This window comes from Prunus avium, chromosome 1 (assembly GCF_965620075.1).
Source record: "Prunus avium chromosome 1, drPruAviu1.hap1.1, whole genome shotgun sequence".
NCBI classification, from domain to species: domain Eukaryota; kingdom Viridiplantae; phylum Streptophyta; class Magnoliopsida; order Rosales; family Rosaceae; genus Prunus; species Prunus avium.
Window position 1 is genome coordinate 23651533 of NC_142284.1, and position 14961 is coordinate 23666493.

General features: G+C 49.0%; 1 protein-coding gene across 1 annotated transcript; it reads left to right on the plus strand.

Moving 5' to 3' along the window:
- Window positions 1-241: 241 nt before the first annotated feature.
- Window positions 242-10179, plus strand: LOC148297624 (uncharacterized). Its single transcript, XM_088247779.1, has 5 exons — window positions 242-368; window positions 1248-1684; window positions 1940-2050; window positions 2219-2727; window positions 10167-10179. Exons 1-5 carry the CDS (start codon window positions 242-244, stop codon window positions 10177-10179), a joined length of 1197 nt encoding a protein of 398 aa, XP_088103905.1.
- Window positions 10180-14961: the final 4782 nt, after the last annotated feature.

A 14961-nucleotide genomic window follows, 5' to 3' on the forward strand; every position in this document is an offset into this window, starting at 1 on the left:
TCTTAGGCTGGTTCCACACCGGTTCCATAGACCTCACGAGTCTCAACTCTCTTCTATTCAGGATCAGCATCCAAGGACCAGAAGAATCTACATCTATCACTCAATCGATCTGCTAGATCGTCCTCACCACTTGTAAGTTGCACTCATCTCTATCTGTTCAGTTTTAGTGCCAACAGATTGGCGCCGTCTGTGGGAACCGCTTATCGATCAACCCATATCCCCAAAACTCTGAGACCAAAAAATGAATCCATCTTCGGTCCTCCCTTCCGATGGCCCTATCCTCGGCCTCGGCGGCGAGCCAAGTCTAGCTCCCTTGCTTCAGACGCCACGAACGGACACGCCTGCTCGACCGACCACTCTAGAGGCTCGTATGGAGACCCTACAGCAGGATATGGCAAGGATGCAGGAGCACAACAACATTCTCGCCTCTAAACTGGATGACACCCAGAGGTAGCTGCATCACCAGCAAACATTCTCCGCCCAGTTGCAGGACGGTCGGGAACCAACCACACAGCTTCGGCAGGAGAAATCATTTAGAAGCGTACGGAAGCCCACTGTCCAGGATAGAGGGAAGCGGCAGGCCCCGCACGAACCGACTGTCTCCCGACGACTGTTCGTGCCCACTCCAAAGGAGCGTCATCCCGAATATCGAGTTTACTCCGATTGCCGCAAAAGGATCAACGATCGGCGGAGGGAACGGCAATCCTCACCCATCCAGGTCCGGGCGAAGCTTGACGATCGGCGATTGGAGGCTCTCGGACCGAAATCCCCCATACGCCGGCGGTACGGTACGATCGGTCTGGAAGAAACGGACGAATCAGATTACGTTCCAACACCTCCAGGAACCACCATCTCATCAGCAGGGCCCTCTACAAAAAACTACAGCCACCAATCGACCCAACATAACGATCGGCAAAGAGGAAACTGCGAAAGAAGCCCCAGCCGAACGGCGGATGGGGAAAAACGAGGTCATAATGCTGACCAACGCAGAGGAAACCAGACGATCGACCCCTTCGGTGACGATCTTCCCTCTACCGATCCGACTATTCGTCTCCTCCTACAGAAGATGAATCGCATTGAGGAGGAACAAAACCAGGCTCGGACACCAACTTGGGGAACGGTACAGCCAGGACCATTCACCAATCGAATCCGGACATTCAGACACGAGAAAGAGGTCCAAGCACTTCGGATATCGTTCTACTCCGGGTTGGAAGATCCCGTTACCCACATTCATACTTTCCAATCAGCTTTGGGTTGTAAAGGGCTGACAGATGAAGGGCAATGCCTACTATTTCCCTCCACCCTGACCGGAGCAGCTCTGAATTGGTTCTACCGAATGGAGCCAGGTACGGTTGACTCGTTCGATCAGTTAAAGCAAAGCTTCCTCAACCATTTTATGATTCAGACCGATCGCCTATATTCTACCGATGACCTCTACACCGTTCGGCAGCAGGACGATGAGCCATTGAGAGAGTATGCGGCTAGGTTCAGCCATGAGTACTCCCGATGCCCAGAAACTGACGACAGGGCAGCCTTCGGCGCCTTCAAAAGCGGCCTTCGGTCGTCTCAGTTTCGGTATCTAGTCCACAGCAGCAACTGGACCACTTACTCCGAGTTAATGAAGCAGGCGGCCATCCACGCCAAGGCCGAACATTTCAACTCCAAAGGATCCGCTTCGGCCCTTGTAAACAAAACGGCATCGACCGATCAGCCTCCAACGCAAAATTACGACTGATTCCCGGTCGATCGATCGGCAAACCAGGCCCCCTACCAAACGGCACCCCCTGTCCCTGCTTTTTCCACGCAACGAAATAAGCGGAAGGACAATTTCCGGGATCCGAAGGGCAACAAAAAAAGGAATCGGCCAGATGAAGTCTTCACTTTGCTCAACACTACCTATGAGCATGTTTTCCTGATCGAAGGGGATATGATACCGAAGCCGAACAATCGAAAACTCCCTCGGCAGAGTGAAAAGGACACCAGTGTCTTCTGTCGGTACCACCAGTACAACGGCCACGATACGGAATCATGCATCGCACTTCGCAAAATTGTCGAATGCCTCATCAACGACGGAAAGCTGGATCAGTATTTAAACACCAAACCAGCAACGGATAAATCGTTCAATCGGCAGATCAATATGATCAGTGGAGGAGCGCCCATTGCCGAAGCCAGCAACCGATCCGTCAAAAACTACGTTCGTGCCGTTCGGCATCCCCAGATCCTCAACGTAGCGGGAGGATGCAATGACAAGATTCAACGAAACGGTTGGGAACCTATCACCTTTTCTGAAGAGGAGGAGCGAGGCATCATCTTCCCCCACTCCGATCCCATGATCATACGGGCCAATATCTCAGATTTTGATGTCGGCCGAATCCTCATAGACACCGGTAGTTCAGTCAATGTGCTATTCGCCGACGCTTTCAATGCCCTCGGCGTAGATCCTCGGCATCTGAACAAAGACATCACCCCTCTCCTGAGCTTCTCTGGCGACGTGGTTGAACCAATCGGCAGTGTCCAGCTCCCATTCGCCGTCGGTACCATCCCCAGACGAACGGTCATCTACACTCATTTCCTAGTGGTCGACTGCCCAACGGCATACAACGCTATCATCGGCAGGACGGCACTCACGAAAATGAAGGCCATGCTGTCACCACACATGCTCCTCCTCAAGTTCCCCACACACGCTGGCGTCGGCCAGGTGCGAGGGGACCAATTGAGTGCACGGACGTGTTACGTTTCGGCAACCAAAAAATTGGCAAGGGCTGCGCTTCGTGAAACATACTCGGTCGCCACCAGCTTGAGCGTACCGAACGGCAGGGGAACGGACAAACCGGATGACCCCCGAGATGAGGCCGTAACCCCACAAGCGCAACCCACCGAAGATTTAGAATCGGTCATCCTCTCCGAAGCACAACCGGACAGACAAGTTCGAATCGGTACCACCCTAAGTTCGGCACTGAGGGCCGATTTTATCACCTTCCTGCGCACCAATGCAGAAGTCTTCGCCTGGTCATACGACGATATGCCCGGCATCGCCCCGAGCGTCATCAGCCACAAGCTCAGCATCTGCCCCACTTTCAAACCCATCAGGCAGAAACGGCGGGCCTACGATGCCGAACGGTATGAAGCAATGAGGCTCGAAGTAGACAAACTGAAGACCATTGGCTTCATCCAGGAAGTAACCTACCCAATTTGGCTGGCAAATTCGGTTTTAGTAAAAAAATCAAACGGCGCCTGGAGAATGTGTCAAGACTATACCGATTTAAACAAGGCTTGCCCAAAGGACAGCTTTCCTCTGCCCCGGATCGATCAGATGGTAGATGCCACAGCAGGACATGAACTTCTCAGCTTCATGGATGCATATTCAGGCTACAACCAAATATTCATGAGCCCTGCCGATCGCGAACACACGGCATTCATCACCGACAAGGGACTTTACTGCTACAAGGTCATGCCGTTCGGCTTAAAGAACGCTGGGGCAACATACTAGCGATTGGTCAACAAAATTTTTTCCGACCTCATTGGCACCTCGATGGAAGTTTATGTGGACGACATGCTGGTCAAAAGCAGAACGGCCGATTCTCATCTCCACAACCTCTCGCTCATGTTCGGCGTCTTGAAAAAGTACAACATGCGCCTCAACCCGAGCAAGTGTGCCTTCGGCGTTTCCTCGGGCAAATTTCTCGGCTTCATGATCAGCCAACGAGGAATCGAGGCCAACCCTGAAAAAATCAAGGCATTACTCGACATGCAGGTACCGAAGACACAGAAGGATATTCAGAGTCTGACTGGGCGTGTCGCCGCTCTGGCCCGATTCATATCGAAGGCTACCGATCGGTGTGCTCCATTCTTCAAAGCCCTCAAAGGAAGCAAACGGCAGATTGTCTGGACTGCCGAATGCGATCGCGCCTTCCAAGATCTTAAGGCCTACATGAGCAGAGCACCCCTATTATCCACCCCTCTTCCCGGCGAAGAACTCATCCTCTACCTCTCGGTTTCGGCGACGGCACTTAGCTCTGTGCTCATTCGCAAGCCGAACGGCATAGAACTCCCCATTTTCTACACTAGTCATGCTTTGCAAGACGCTGAGATTCGGTACCCCGAGCTAGAAAAACTCGCCTACGCTCTCGTCCTTTCAGCACGCAAGCTTCGGCCGTACTTTCAGGCTCACAGCGTTACCGTCCTCACCAATCAGCCTCTACGCCAGATACTACAGAGACCGGAGACCTCAGGTCGGCTAGTCAAATGGGCCATCGAGCTCGGCGAATTCGACATCCACTACCACCCTCGTCCTGCCGAGAAAGGACAGGCTGTAGCCGATTTCATCTCTGAGTTGACCGCGCCCGAAGGGCCAGATCCGACGGACGCCGCCTCCGATTCATCTTCGACTGTGCCAGTCGCCCACCCGACCGAAGGAATCTTTAATCCATCGATCCCCCTTTGGACACTCTACGTGGACGGTTCGTCCAACCGACAGGGCAGCGGAGCTGGCTTAGTACTCAAGGCCCCTAACCAGACAACCATCGAATATGCCATCCGATTCCAATTCCGAACTTCCAACAACGAAGCCGAATATGAAGCTCTGTTGGCAGGCCTTCGGCTCGCTAAGGAAATGGGCGCTCAGCAACTCAGGATCTGTAGCGACTCACAACTTGTCGTCAATCAGATACTGACTGAATTCGAAGCCAAGGATACTTCAATGGTTGCCTACTTGACACACGCTCGCCGATTGCTCCATCACTTCACTGCGTACCAAGTTCAACAAATCCCCAGATCCGAGAACTGCCACGCCGATGCTCTATCACGCCTTGCATCGGCGATCGACGACAACGTAGGGCGCCATGTGCCGATCGAGATCCTCGCTCGGCGCAGCACCACCGACCTCGAGATGCATGCCGTTCGGCAGGACCCAAGTTGGATGGATCCTATCCACGCCTACCTCGCAAACGGTACGTTGCCTGACAACAAATCTGAAGCTAAGACTATCCGCCGCCGATCGGCACGATACCTCCTTCTGAATCATATTCTCTATCGGCGTGGTCATTCCTTACCATTGCTTCGGTGCATGACCCCGCAGCAAGGAAACTACGTCCTACGAGAGATTCACGAGGGAGCCTGTGGGGACCATTCTGGGGCCCGATCATTGGCTTTCAAAACCATTCGACAAGGGTACTACTGGCCGACTCTCCATGCCGATGCCACCACCCTGGTCCAGAAGTGCGATCAATGCCAGCGTTTCGGCTCCGTTCCAAAACTCATGGCTCCGTTCCAATCTCTCCGATTGTTAGCCCATGGACCTTTGCCCAATGGGGTTTAGATCTCATCGGCCCTATGCCCCAGGGAAAGGGACAGGTCAAATTCGCCATCGTCGCTGTCGACTACTTTACAAAATGGACCGAAGCCGAATCTTTGGCAACAATCACTGCAGCCAAGGTTGAACATTTCGTATGGAGGAATATTATTTGTCGATTCGGCCTCCCGAACACAATAATCACCGACAACGGAAAACAATTCGACTCCTCTCAGTTCCGGCACCTATGCCACCGATTTGGCCTCAACCTGTTCTTCGCCTCCCCAACACATCCACAATCGAACGGCCAAGTCGAAGCCATCAACAAGATCATCAAGAGGACGCTGAAGAAAAAGCTTGGGACGTCTAAAGGAGCATGGCCCGATCTCCTTTCGGAAGCACTATGGGCCATCAATACCTCCTACCGACGGTCGACTGGCGAGACGCCATTTTCCCTTGCCTTTGGTACCGAAGCCGTTGTTCCAGTCGAGATCAACGCACCCTCGTGCCGAACGGCATCTTACAAGCCAGAGCACAACGAAGCCCAGCTCACTCTCAACCTGGACCTCATTGAGGAACACCGTTCCCAGGCTCAGCTTCGGAATGCTGCCTACAAACAACGGACTTCCCGCTACTACGACTCGCGCGTCAGACGCCGATCGTTTAAAGTAGGGGACTGGGTACTACGTAAAATCTCCCTCGCCACCAAGGACTCCAACGAAGGCACCCTTGGTCCATCTTGGGAAGGTCCTTACGAAGTTGTCACCATCTGCCGACCAGGAACTTACCGTTTGCGCGGTACCGATGGTCAAACCCTCGGCCACCCTTGGAATGTAGAACATCTCAAATATTACTACAAGTGAACGCACCTTCGGTCATCACCTTTGTACAAATAGGTCGTACCTTCGGTCGTCACCTTCGGTCACCCACTTTTGTAATCGGTTTATTTTAAAACTCCCTATTCTATACATACGGCATTACCATACAGCAATATTATATCGAAAATCTTCTACATACGACATGCGTACATACAGAATTAAGGGACATAGCAAATTAACCCGAAACAAACTTAACATTGATAAATAAAAGGCCACAGAAGGGCCATTTGTCTTTACACGCCACCATTCGGCATGTTCAAAATAATTACTTACATATCAAAATAATTCACAACACTGAGAAGTCTTAGGGGCTTGGGGTTCGGCATCAGCGGCTGCACCTTCAGATCCAGGACCGGCATTTGCATCCTCGGCATTGGTCGAGGCTTCGGCAGTCGGCGCGCTGCTTGCGTTCGGCGCAGGGAGGTTCCCTTCCTCCTCACTACTAGATTCGGTGTCGTCGGTTTCCTCAGCCTCGGCATCCTCGCCCTTGTACGCCTCCACCATCTCTTCGGTCACCCCTTCCGGCAGCGGTGGTGGATCCTGGAGGAAGTTCAGGTTCAGCTTCTTGTCAGCATTGTAGCGTTTGAATCGATAGAGAAAGTCGTCACATTGCTCCATGACCTATTTTTCCACCAGACGCGTAAACTCCTCCGACGATCGGTAGTCAGCAACGGCCTTCGCCTTCGCCTCTACCAGCTCCCTGGCATGCGACCGTTCGGCCGCATCCATCGCCACCTCTACCGCTGCCTTAGCCTCATGGGCAGCCACCACGTCCAGCTCGGTCGCCGCCAGCTTCGACGTCAGCTCAGCAATTTTGGCCGCATTTTCCTCGGCACGCTGATCAGCCTCCTGCAGCATCTTTCCGGCATCAGCGATCTTCGAACGGCCCTCTTCAAATCTCTTTTGGTACCGTTCGGCAGCATTTACAGCTCGCTTCGCACAGAGCCACATGTCCATATTAGCCTGCCACACAAACGGACACATTAGTACATGCCGAATCGAAGTATCCTTAAGAAGCTACAAATCCTACACTTACCGCTGCCTGGAGACGGAAGGCCCGACCGGTTTGTTCACGCAACGTCTTCGTTGACAGTCGCTCCAACTCAGACAGCTCCATCTGGGCACCGTCAATCATACAGTTGATGAACGGCACCGCCTTCCGAGGACACGCGATGTTAACCGGTCCCTCCTCCCCCTCCATCTCATCATCAGGGATTAGCACCGATGTCCCCTCGTTTGGGCCCCTTGGCCGTTTCGGCAACGGCGTCACATCAATGGGACCCTCGATCTGCCGTTTGCCCGTCATTTGGAGGTGGGCCTCCCGAACGACCTCTGCCTCCGCCGCCCTCTTCTTCCTGCGGCGATCAGCCACCGTCTGCTCATCAGCCGACGCCTCTCCCGACGCTCCTACCGTCTTCTTCTTCTTCGGTCTGGGGGACTGAACCTTCTTCTGCTTCGACCCCCCTTGCGCCTCCAAACGGCGCCTGGTTGCCTCACTCAACGGCCTTCCACCTGCCACTGCATACAAACCCAAGTCAGTAAGGAAACGGTAGCTACGCAAATAAGACAAGTTCAACCTGCCAAACGGCATCACTTACTCTGTCTTTCCTCTTCCTCCTTTTCCTCCTTTGCCTTTCGGTCGTGTTCGGCCCTACCGATCAGACCGGCCTTGAACAGATTTCGGAAGTAGAGCAGCTCCTTAAAAAACTGATCTTCTTCGGCAATCTTCGCTCTCACCCTCTCGATTGCTTCAATCTCTCTGATCGGTGCGGCCGGCCGTTTCAAGGACACTGAAACCAAATTACAAACGGTCAGTACCCAAAAAAAAATAATTAAATAAATAAATAAATAAATAAATTATTTATTATTATTAACCCTGCCGAACGGCAGGTTCTACCCTACCGACTGTCTGGAAGGACGTAGGAATCCTCCTCTCCACAATAACTCCGGGTGCCGATTCCCAATCACCGGAGACAATCACTCGACGCTTACGCCACGTCTTTTGAGAGCTCGGCACCCCCACCACAAAGTGCCCACGCTGCCCTGCCGAGAGACAGTTGGACTGAACCCACCCTCCGTGATCGACACTCTTTGCCCTCGTCACACTGTACAGCTGGGCGAACTGTTCGTAGCTTGGCTCCTCTTCACCAGCCAAGCTGAACGCCGCTATTGTCCCGAGCAACGTAATCCAAAAGTTTGGATTATACTGCCCCGGTGCATAACCGATCGCCGCCAGGATCTTCTGCACCAAATGCCTTAACGGCAGCCGAAGGCCATGCTTAAACACGTCCGTGAAGAAGACCACCCCCTTGTCATTATCACTGAGAGACTCTAAGGGCCCCGGAATTCGCATCCCTACCGATTCCGGAATATTGTACTCTGACCGAATCTTAGCCAACTCAGATTCGATAAGTGTGTTCGGCTCTAAGTCGTCTACTCCGAACACAGGTTCCGTGGGCTTTGGCATCGGGATCCGTTGCCTACCCCTGACGACCCTCAACACCCCTTCCCCTGGGACGGCAACAGACACGCCACCCCCTTCGGCCTCACGACCCGAAGTCGAAGGCTCACCACCCCCAGGCACTTTCGTTGAAGTGCCCCCAGCCTCGGCACGCTCTCCTGCCCCCTCCACTATCTCACAGCTCGAAGAGCTAGCAGATTCAGAACTCCCACTCCCTTCGGCAGAACTCCCCGAGGACGACTCATCCTCGTATGCCCTCGGACTACGCCTATGCTCCAATTCGGTATCTGACATCTACAAACAACACACGAAGGGACACTAAGGGCTATGCTAGAATTAAGATCCTATTCTACCTCCTAAAGACACTATGTTCACGCGTGTTCATGCGTGTTCATGCTCGTTCATACATTGTTCAAACTAAAATTCATGGAATTCCATACTTTGATCCACGGAAACATGAAAACACGGCAACATACCTTGTTTGCACGGTGGTTCAAGCTCGCCGGAAATCGCCTCTCACAAGCTCTCTTTGCTCTCCAAAAATTCCAAGTATTTGAACTCTCGTCTCCTCCTCACCTTTATAAAGCCGATTTAGCATCGGGAAGCGAAGCGACGCATCGGGATACGAAACGACGCGACTCTTCGCAGCCATGCCGACACGTGCCACGCATGCATGGGGGAGACCAAACATTGTCAGTTAACACGTTTCTAATCCTCAGAGACGCTTCAACTTCCCGAACGTGGCAGATCTGGCCACCTTCGAGCACCACTCCACTAACCAACGGCAGGCGCACATTGATGAGTTCTCACTCACCTCTCGTGCCGAACGGCAGGCGCACATTGATGAGTTCTCACTCACCTCTCGTGCCGAACGGCAGGCGCACATTGATGAGTTCTCACTCACCTCTCGTGCCAAACGGCAGGCGCACATTGTTGAGTTCTCACTCACCTCTCGTGCTGAATGACAGGCGCATATTTGTGAGTTTTCACTCACCCCTTGCCACAATCGGCACATCATGCCGTCTCTTTTCCAAGCTCACTCGCTCGGGCACTTGGGGGACTACATACCACCATCGCCAACAAGGAGACCATCGGATCTGGATCAGAATGCCGAAGACAGATTCAAGTCCCCAACCGAGAAAGCTTCTCAATCGGTAACTTGGGGGACTACTGTTTGTACCATATCTGATCCTCCACTCACCCATTGACACGTGGATCACTTAAACTCCCCCAAATGCCCAAGGCTCTGAACAACCAGCATCGGCTACTGATGATATTGTCTCAAAGCAGCAAAAGATCATTACAAGCCCAACACAGCCTACAATCGGTATCCCCTACCGATTATGCAGAGTCAACCTCGAAGCACCCGCCCGAAATATCTAAGGACTCGTGTCAACCTCATAGGGCCCTCCCACGAGTCCCACATCGGAAATGAGTACTAAGAGCATACAAAATGCCCTCTATAAATAAGCCCCTCCACTACAATACAGGGGTAAGACTTTTCAGCTTGACTTCTATACATTTATATGGTCAACAGCAAGAGCTCTTAGAAACCAACTTACTTTACCATCGGAGGGTCTTAGGCTGGTTCCACACCGGTTCCATAGACCTCACGAGTCTCAACTCTCTTCTATTCAGGATCAGCATCCAAGGACCAGAAGAATCTACATCTATCACTCAATCGATCTGCTAGATCGTCCTCACCACTTGTAAGTTGCACTCATCTCTATCTGTTCAGTTTTAGTGCCAACAAAGTTCAAAGGCAGTTCGTTCCTAATTGGGGTGGTTGGTGTATTGGGAAGTTCTAGCGATCGGATTTCACTCAAACTTAACCAAATGACTCCTCCCACCATATTATGATGTTGCCCAAGTTTTAGACTTGATCCGAAATCAATAGGCGTAAGAAATTGGACAATTTATGTTCAAAGGCAGTTCGTTCCTAATCGGAGTGGTTGGTGTATTCCATAGTTCAAGAGACTCCTCCCAAATGACTACTCCCACCATATTATGATGTTGCCCAAGTTTTGGGCTCGATCCGATATCAATAGGTGTAAGAAATTGGACAATTTATGTTCAAAGGCAGTTCGTTCCTAATCGGAGTGGTTGGTGTATTCCATAGTTCTAGAGATCGGATTTCACTCAAACTCAACCAAATGACTCCTCCCACCATATTATGATGTTGCCCAAGTTTTTGCCTCGATCCGAAAACAATAGGTGTATGAAATTGGACAATTCAAGTTCAAAGGCAGTTCGTTCCTAATTGGACTGGTTGGTGTTTTGGGTAGTTCTAGAGATCGGATTACACTCAAACAAAACCAATAGACTCCTCCCACCATATTATGATGTTGCCCAAGTTCTGGGCTCGATCCGAAATCAATAGGTGTAAGAAATTGGACAATTTATCTTCTAAGGCAGTTTGTTCCTAATCGGAGTGGTTTGGTGTTTTCCATAGTTCTAGAGTTCGGATTTCTCTCAAAACTAACCAAATGACTCCTCCCCCCATATTATGATGTTGCACGAGTTTTGGGCTCGATCAGAAATCAATAGGTGCAAGAAATTGGACAATTCATGTTCGAAGGCAAATTGGAGTGGTTGGTGTTTTGGGTAGTTCTAGAGGTCGGATTTCACTGAAACTTGACCAAATGACTCCTCCCACCATATTATGATGTTGACCAAGTTTTGGGCTCGATCCGAAATCAATAGGTGTAAGAAATTGGACAATTCAAGTTCAAAGGCAGTTCGTTACTAATTGGAGTGCTTGGTGATTTGGTTAGTTCTAGAGACCGGATTTCACTCAAACTTAACCAAGTGACTCCACCCACCATATTATGTTGTTGCCTAAGTTTTGGGCTCGATCTGAAATCAATAGGTGTAAGAAATTGGACAATTTATGTTCAAAGGCAGTTCGTTCCGAATCGGAGTGGTTGGTGTATTCCATAGTTCTAGGGATCGGATTTCACTCAAAACAAACCAAATGACTCCTCCCACCATATTATGATGTTGCCCAAGTTTTGGGCTTGATCCGAAATCAATAGGGGCAAGAAATTGGACAATTCATGTTCAAGGGCAGTTCGTTCCTAATTGGAGTAGTGGGTGTTTTGGGTAGTTCTAGAGATCGGATTTCACTCAAAGTTAACCAAATAACTCCTCCCACCACAATATGATGTTGCCCAAGTTTTGGGCTCGATCTGAACTCAATAGGTGTAAGAAATTGGACAATTCAAGTTCAAAGGCAGTTCGTTCCAAATTGGAGTGGTTGGTGTTTTGGGTAGTTCTAGAGATCGGAGTTCACTCAAACTGAACCAAATGACTCCTCCCACCATATTATGATGTTGCCCAAGTTTTGGGCTCCATCCGAAAGCAATCGGTGTAAGAAATTGGAGAATTTTTGTTCAAAGGCAGTTCGTTCCTAATCGGAGTGGTTGGTGTATTCCATAGTTCTGGAGATCGGATTTCCCTCAAAACTAACCAAATGACTCCTCCCACCATATTATGATGTTGCCCAGGTTTCGGGCTCGATCCGAAATCAATAGGTGAAAGAAATTGGACAATTCAAGTTCAAATGCAGATCGTTCCTAATTGGAGTGGTTGGTGTTTAGGGTAGTTCTAGAAATTGGATTTCACTCAAACATAACCAAATGACTCCTCCCACCGTATTATGTTGTTGCCCGAGTTTTGGGCTCAATCCGAAATCAATTGGTGTAAGAAATTGGACGATTCAAGTTCCAAGGCAGTTCGTTACTAATTGGAGTGGTTGGTGTTTTGGGTAGTTGTAGAGATCGGATTTTGCTCAAACTTAACCATATGACTCCTCCCACCATATTATGGTGTTGCCAAAGTTTTGGGCTCGATCCGAAATCAATAGGTGTAAGAAATTGAACAATTCAAGTTCAAAGGCAGTTCGTTCCTAATTGGAGTGGTTGGTGTTTTGGGCAGTTCTAGAGATCGGATTACACTCAAACAAAACCAATAGACTCCTCCCACCATATTATGATGTTGCCCAAGTTCTGGGATCGATCCGAAATCAATAGGTGTAAGAAATTGGACAATTTATCTTCTAAGGCAGTTTGTTCCAAATCGGAGTGGTTGGTGTTTTCCATAGTTCTAGAGTTCGGATTTCAGTCAAAACTAACCAAATGACTCCTCCCCCCATATTATGATGTTGCACGAGTTTTGGGCTCGATCAGAAATCAATAGGTGCAAGAAATTGGACAATTCATGTTCAAAGGCAGTTCGTTCCTAGTTGGAGTGGTTGGTGTTTTGGGTAGTTCTAGAGATCGGATTTTGCTCAAACTTAACCAAATGACTCCTCCCACCATATTATGAGGTTGCCCAAGTTTTGGGCTCGATCAGAAATTAATAGGTGTAAGAAATTGGACAATTCAAGTTCAAAGGCAGTTCGTTCCTAATTGATGTGGTTGGTGTTTTGGGTAGTTCTAGAACTCGGATTTCACTCAAACTTAACCAAATGACTCCTCCCACCATTTTATGATGTTGCCCAAGTTTTGGTCTCGATCAGAAATCAATAGGTGTAAGAAATTGGAGAATTTATGTTCAAAGGCAGTTCGTTGCTAATCCGAGTGGTTGGTGTATTCCATAGTTCTAGAGATCGGACTTCACTCAAAACTAACCAAATGACTCCTCCCACCATATTATGATGTTGCCCAGGTTTTGGGCTCGATCCGAAATCAATAGGTGTAAGAAATTGGACAATTCAAGTTCAAATGCAGTTCGTTCCAAATTGGAGTGGTTGGTGTTTAGGGTAGTTCTAGAGATCGGATCTCACTCAAACATAACCAAATGACTCCTCCCACCGTATTATGTTGTTGCCCAAGTTTTGGGCTCGATCCGAAATCAATTGGTGTAAGAAATTGGACAATTCAAGTTCAAAGGCAGTTCGTTCCTAATTGGAGTGGTTGGTGTTTTGGGTAGTTGTAGAGATTGGATTTTTCTCAAACTTAACCAAATGACTCCTCCCACCATATTATGATGTTGCCGAATTTTTGGGCTCGATCCGAAATCAATAGGTGTAAGAAATTGGACAATTCAAGTTCGAAGGCAGTTCGTTCCTAATTGGAGTGGTTGGTGTTTTGGGTAGTTCTAGAACTCGGATTTCACTCAAACTTAACCAAATGACTCCTCCCACCATTTTATGATGTTGCCCAAGTTTTGGTCTCGATCAGAAATCAATAGGTGTAAGAAATTGGAGAATTTATGTTCAAAGGCAGTTCGTTCCTCATCGGAGTGGTTGGTGTATTCCATAGTTCAAGAGATCGGATTTCACTCAAAATTAACCAAATGACTCCTCCCACCATATTATGATGTTGCCCATGTTTTGGGCTCGGTCCGAAATCAATAGGTGTAAGAAATTGGACAATTCAAGTTCGAAGGCATTTCGTTCCTAATTGGAGTTGTTGGTGTTTTGGGTATTTCTAGAGATCGGATTTCACTAAAACAAAACCAAATGTCTCCTCCCACCATATTATGATGTTGCCCAATTTTTGGGCTCGATCCGAAATCAATAGGTGTAAGAAATTGGACAATTTATCTTCTAAGGCAGTTCGTTCCTAATTGGAGTGGTTGGTGTATTCCATAGTTCTTGAGGTCGGATTTCACTCAAAACAAACCAAATGACCCCTCCCACCATATTATGGTGTTGCCCAAGTTTTGGGCTCGATCCGAAATCAAAAGGTGTAAGAAATTGAACAATTCAACTTCAAAGGCAGTTCGTTCCTCATTGGAGTGGTTGGTGTTTTGGGTAGTTCTAGAGATCGGATTTCACTCAAACTCAACCAAATGACTCCTCCCACCATATTATGATGTTGCCCAAGTTTTGGGCTCGATCCGAAATCAAATGGTGTAAGAAATTGGACAATATATGTTCAAAGGCAGTTCGTTCCATATTATGGTGTTGCCCAAGTTTTGGGCTCGATCCGAAATCAAAAGGTGTAAGAAATTGAACAATTCAACTTCAAAGGCAGTTCGTTCCTCATTGGAGTGGTTGGTGTTTTGGGTAGTTCTAGAGATCGGATTTCACTCAAACTCAACCAAATGACTCCTCCCACCATATTATGATGTTGCCCAAGTTTTGGGCTCGATCCGAAATCAAATGGTGTAAGAAATTGGACAATATATGTTCAAAGGCAGTTCGTTCCTAATTGGAGTGGTTGGTGTATTCCATAGTTCTAGAGATCGGATTTCACTCACAATTAACCAAATAACTCCTGCAACCACATTATGATGTTGCCCAAGTTTTGGGCTCGATCCGGAATCAATAGGTGTAAGAATTTGGAAAATTCCAGTTCAAAGGCAGTTCGTTCCTGATTGGAGTG

Coding starts and splice junctions, on each gene's coding strand:
- LOC148297624 (XM_088247779.1), top strand. CDS start 242: ATGAATCCATCTTCGGTCCTCCCTTCCGATGGCCCTATCCTCGGCCTC. Junction 369..1,247: donor ACCGACCACTCTAGAGGCTC/GTATGGAGACCC, acceptor CTTTCCAATCAG/CTTTGGGTTGTAAAGGGCTG. Junction 1,685..1,939: donor AAGGATCCGCTTCGGCCCTT/GTAAACAAAACG, acceptor ATGATACCGAAG/CCGAACAATCGAAAACTCCC.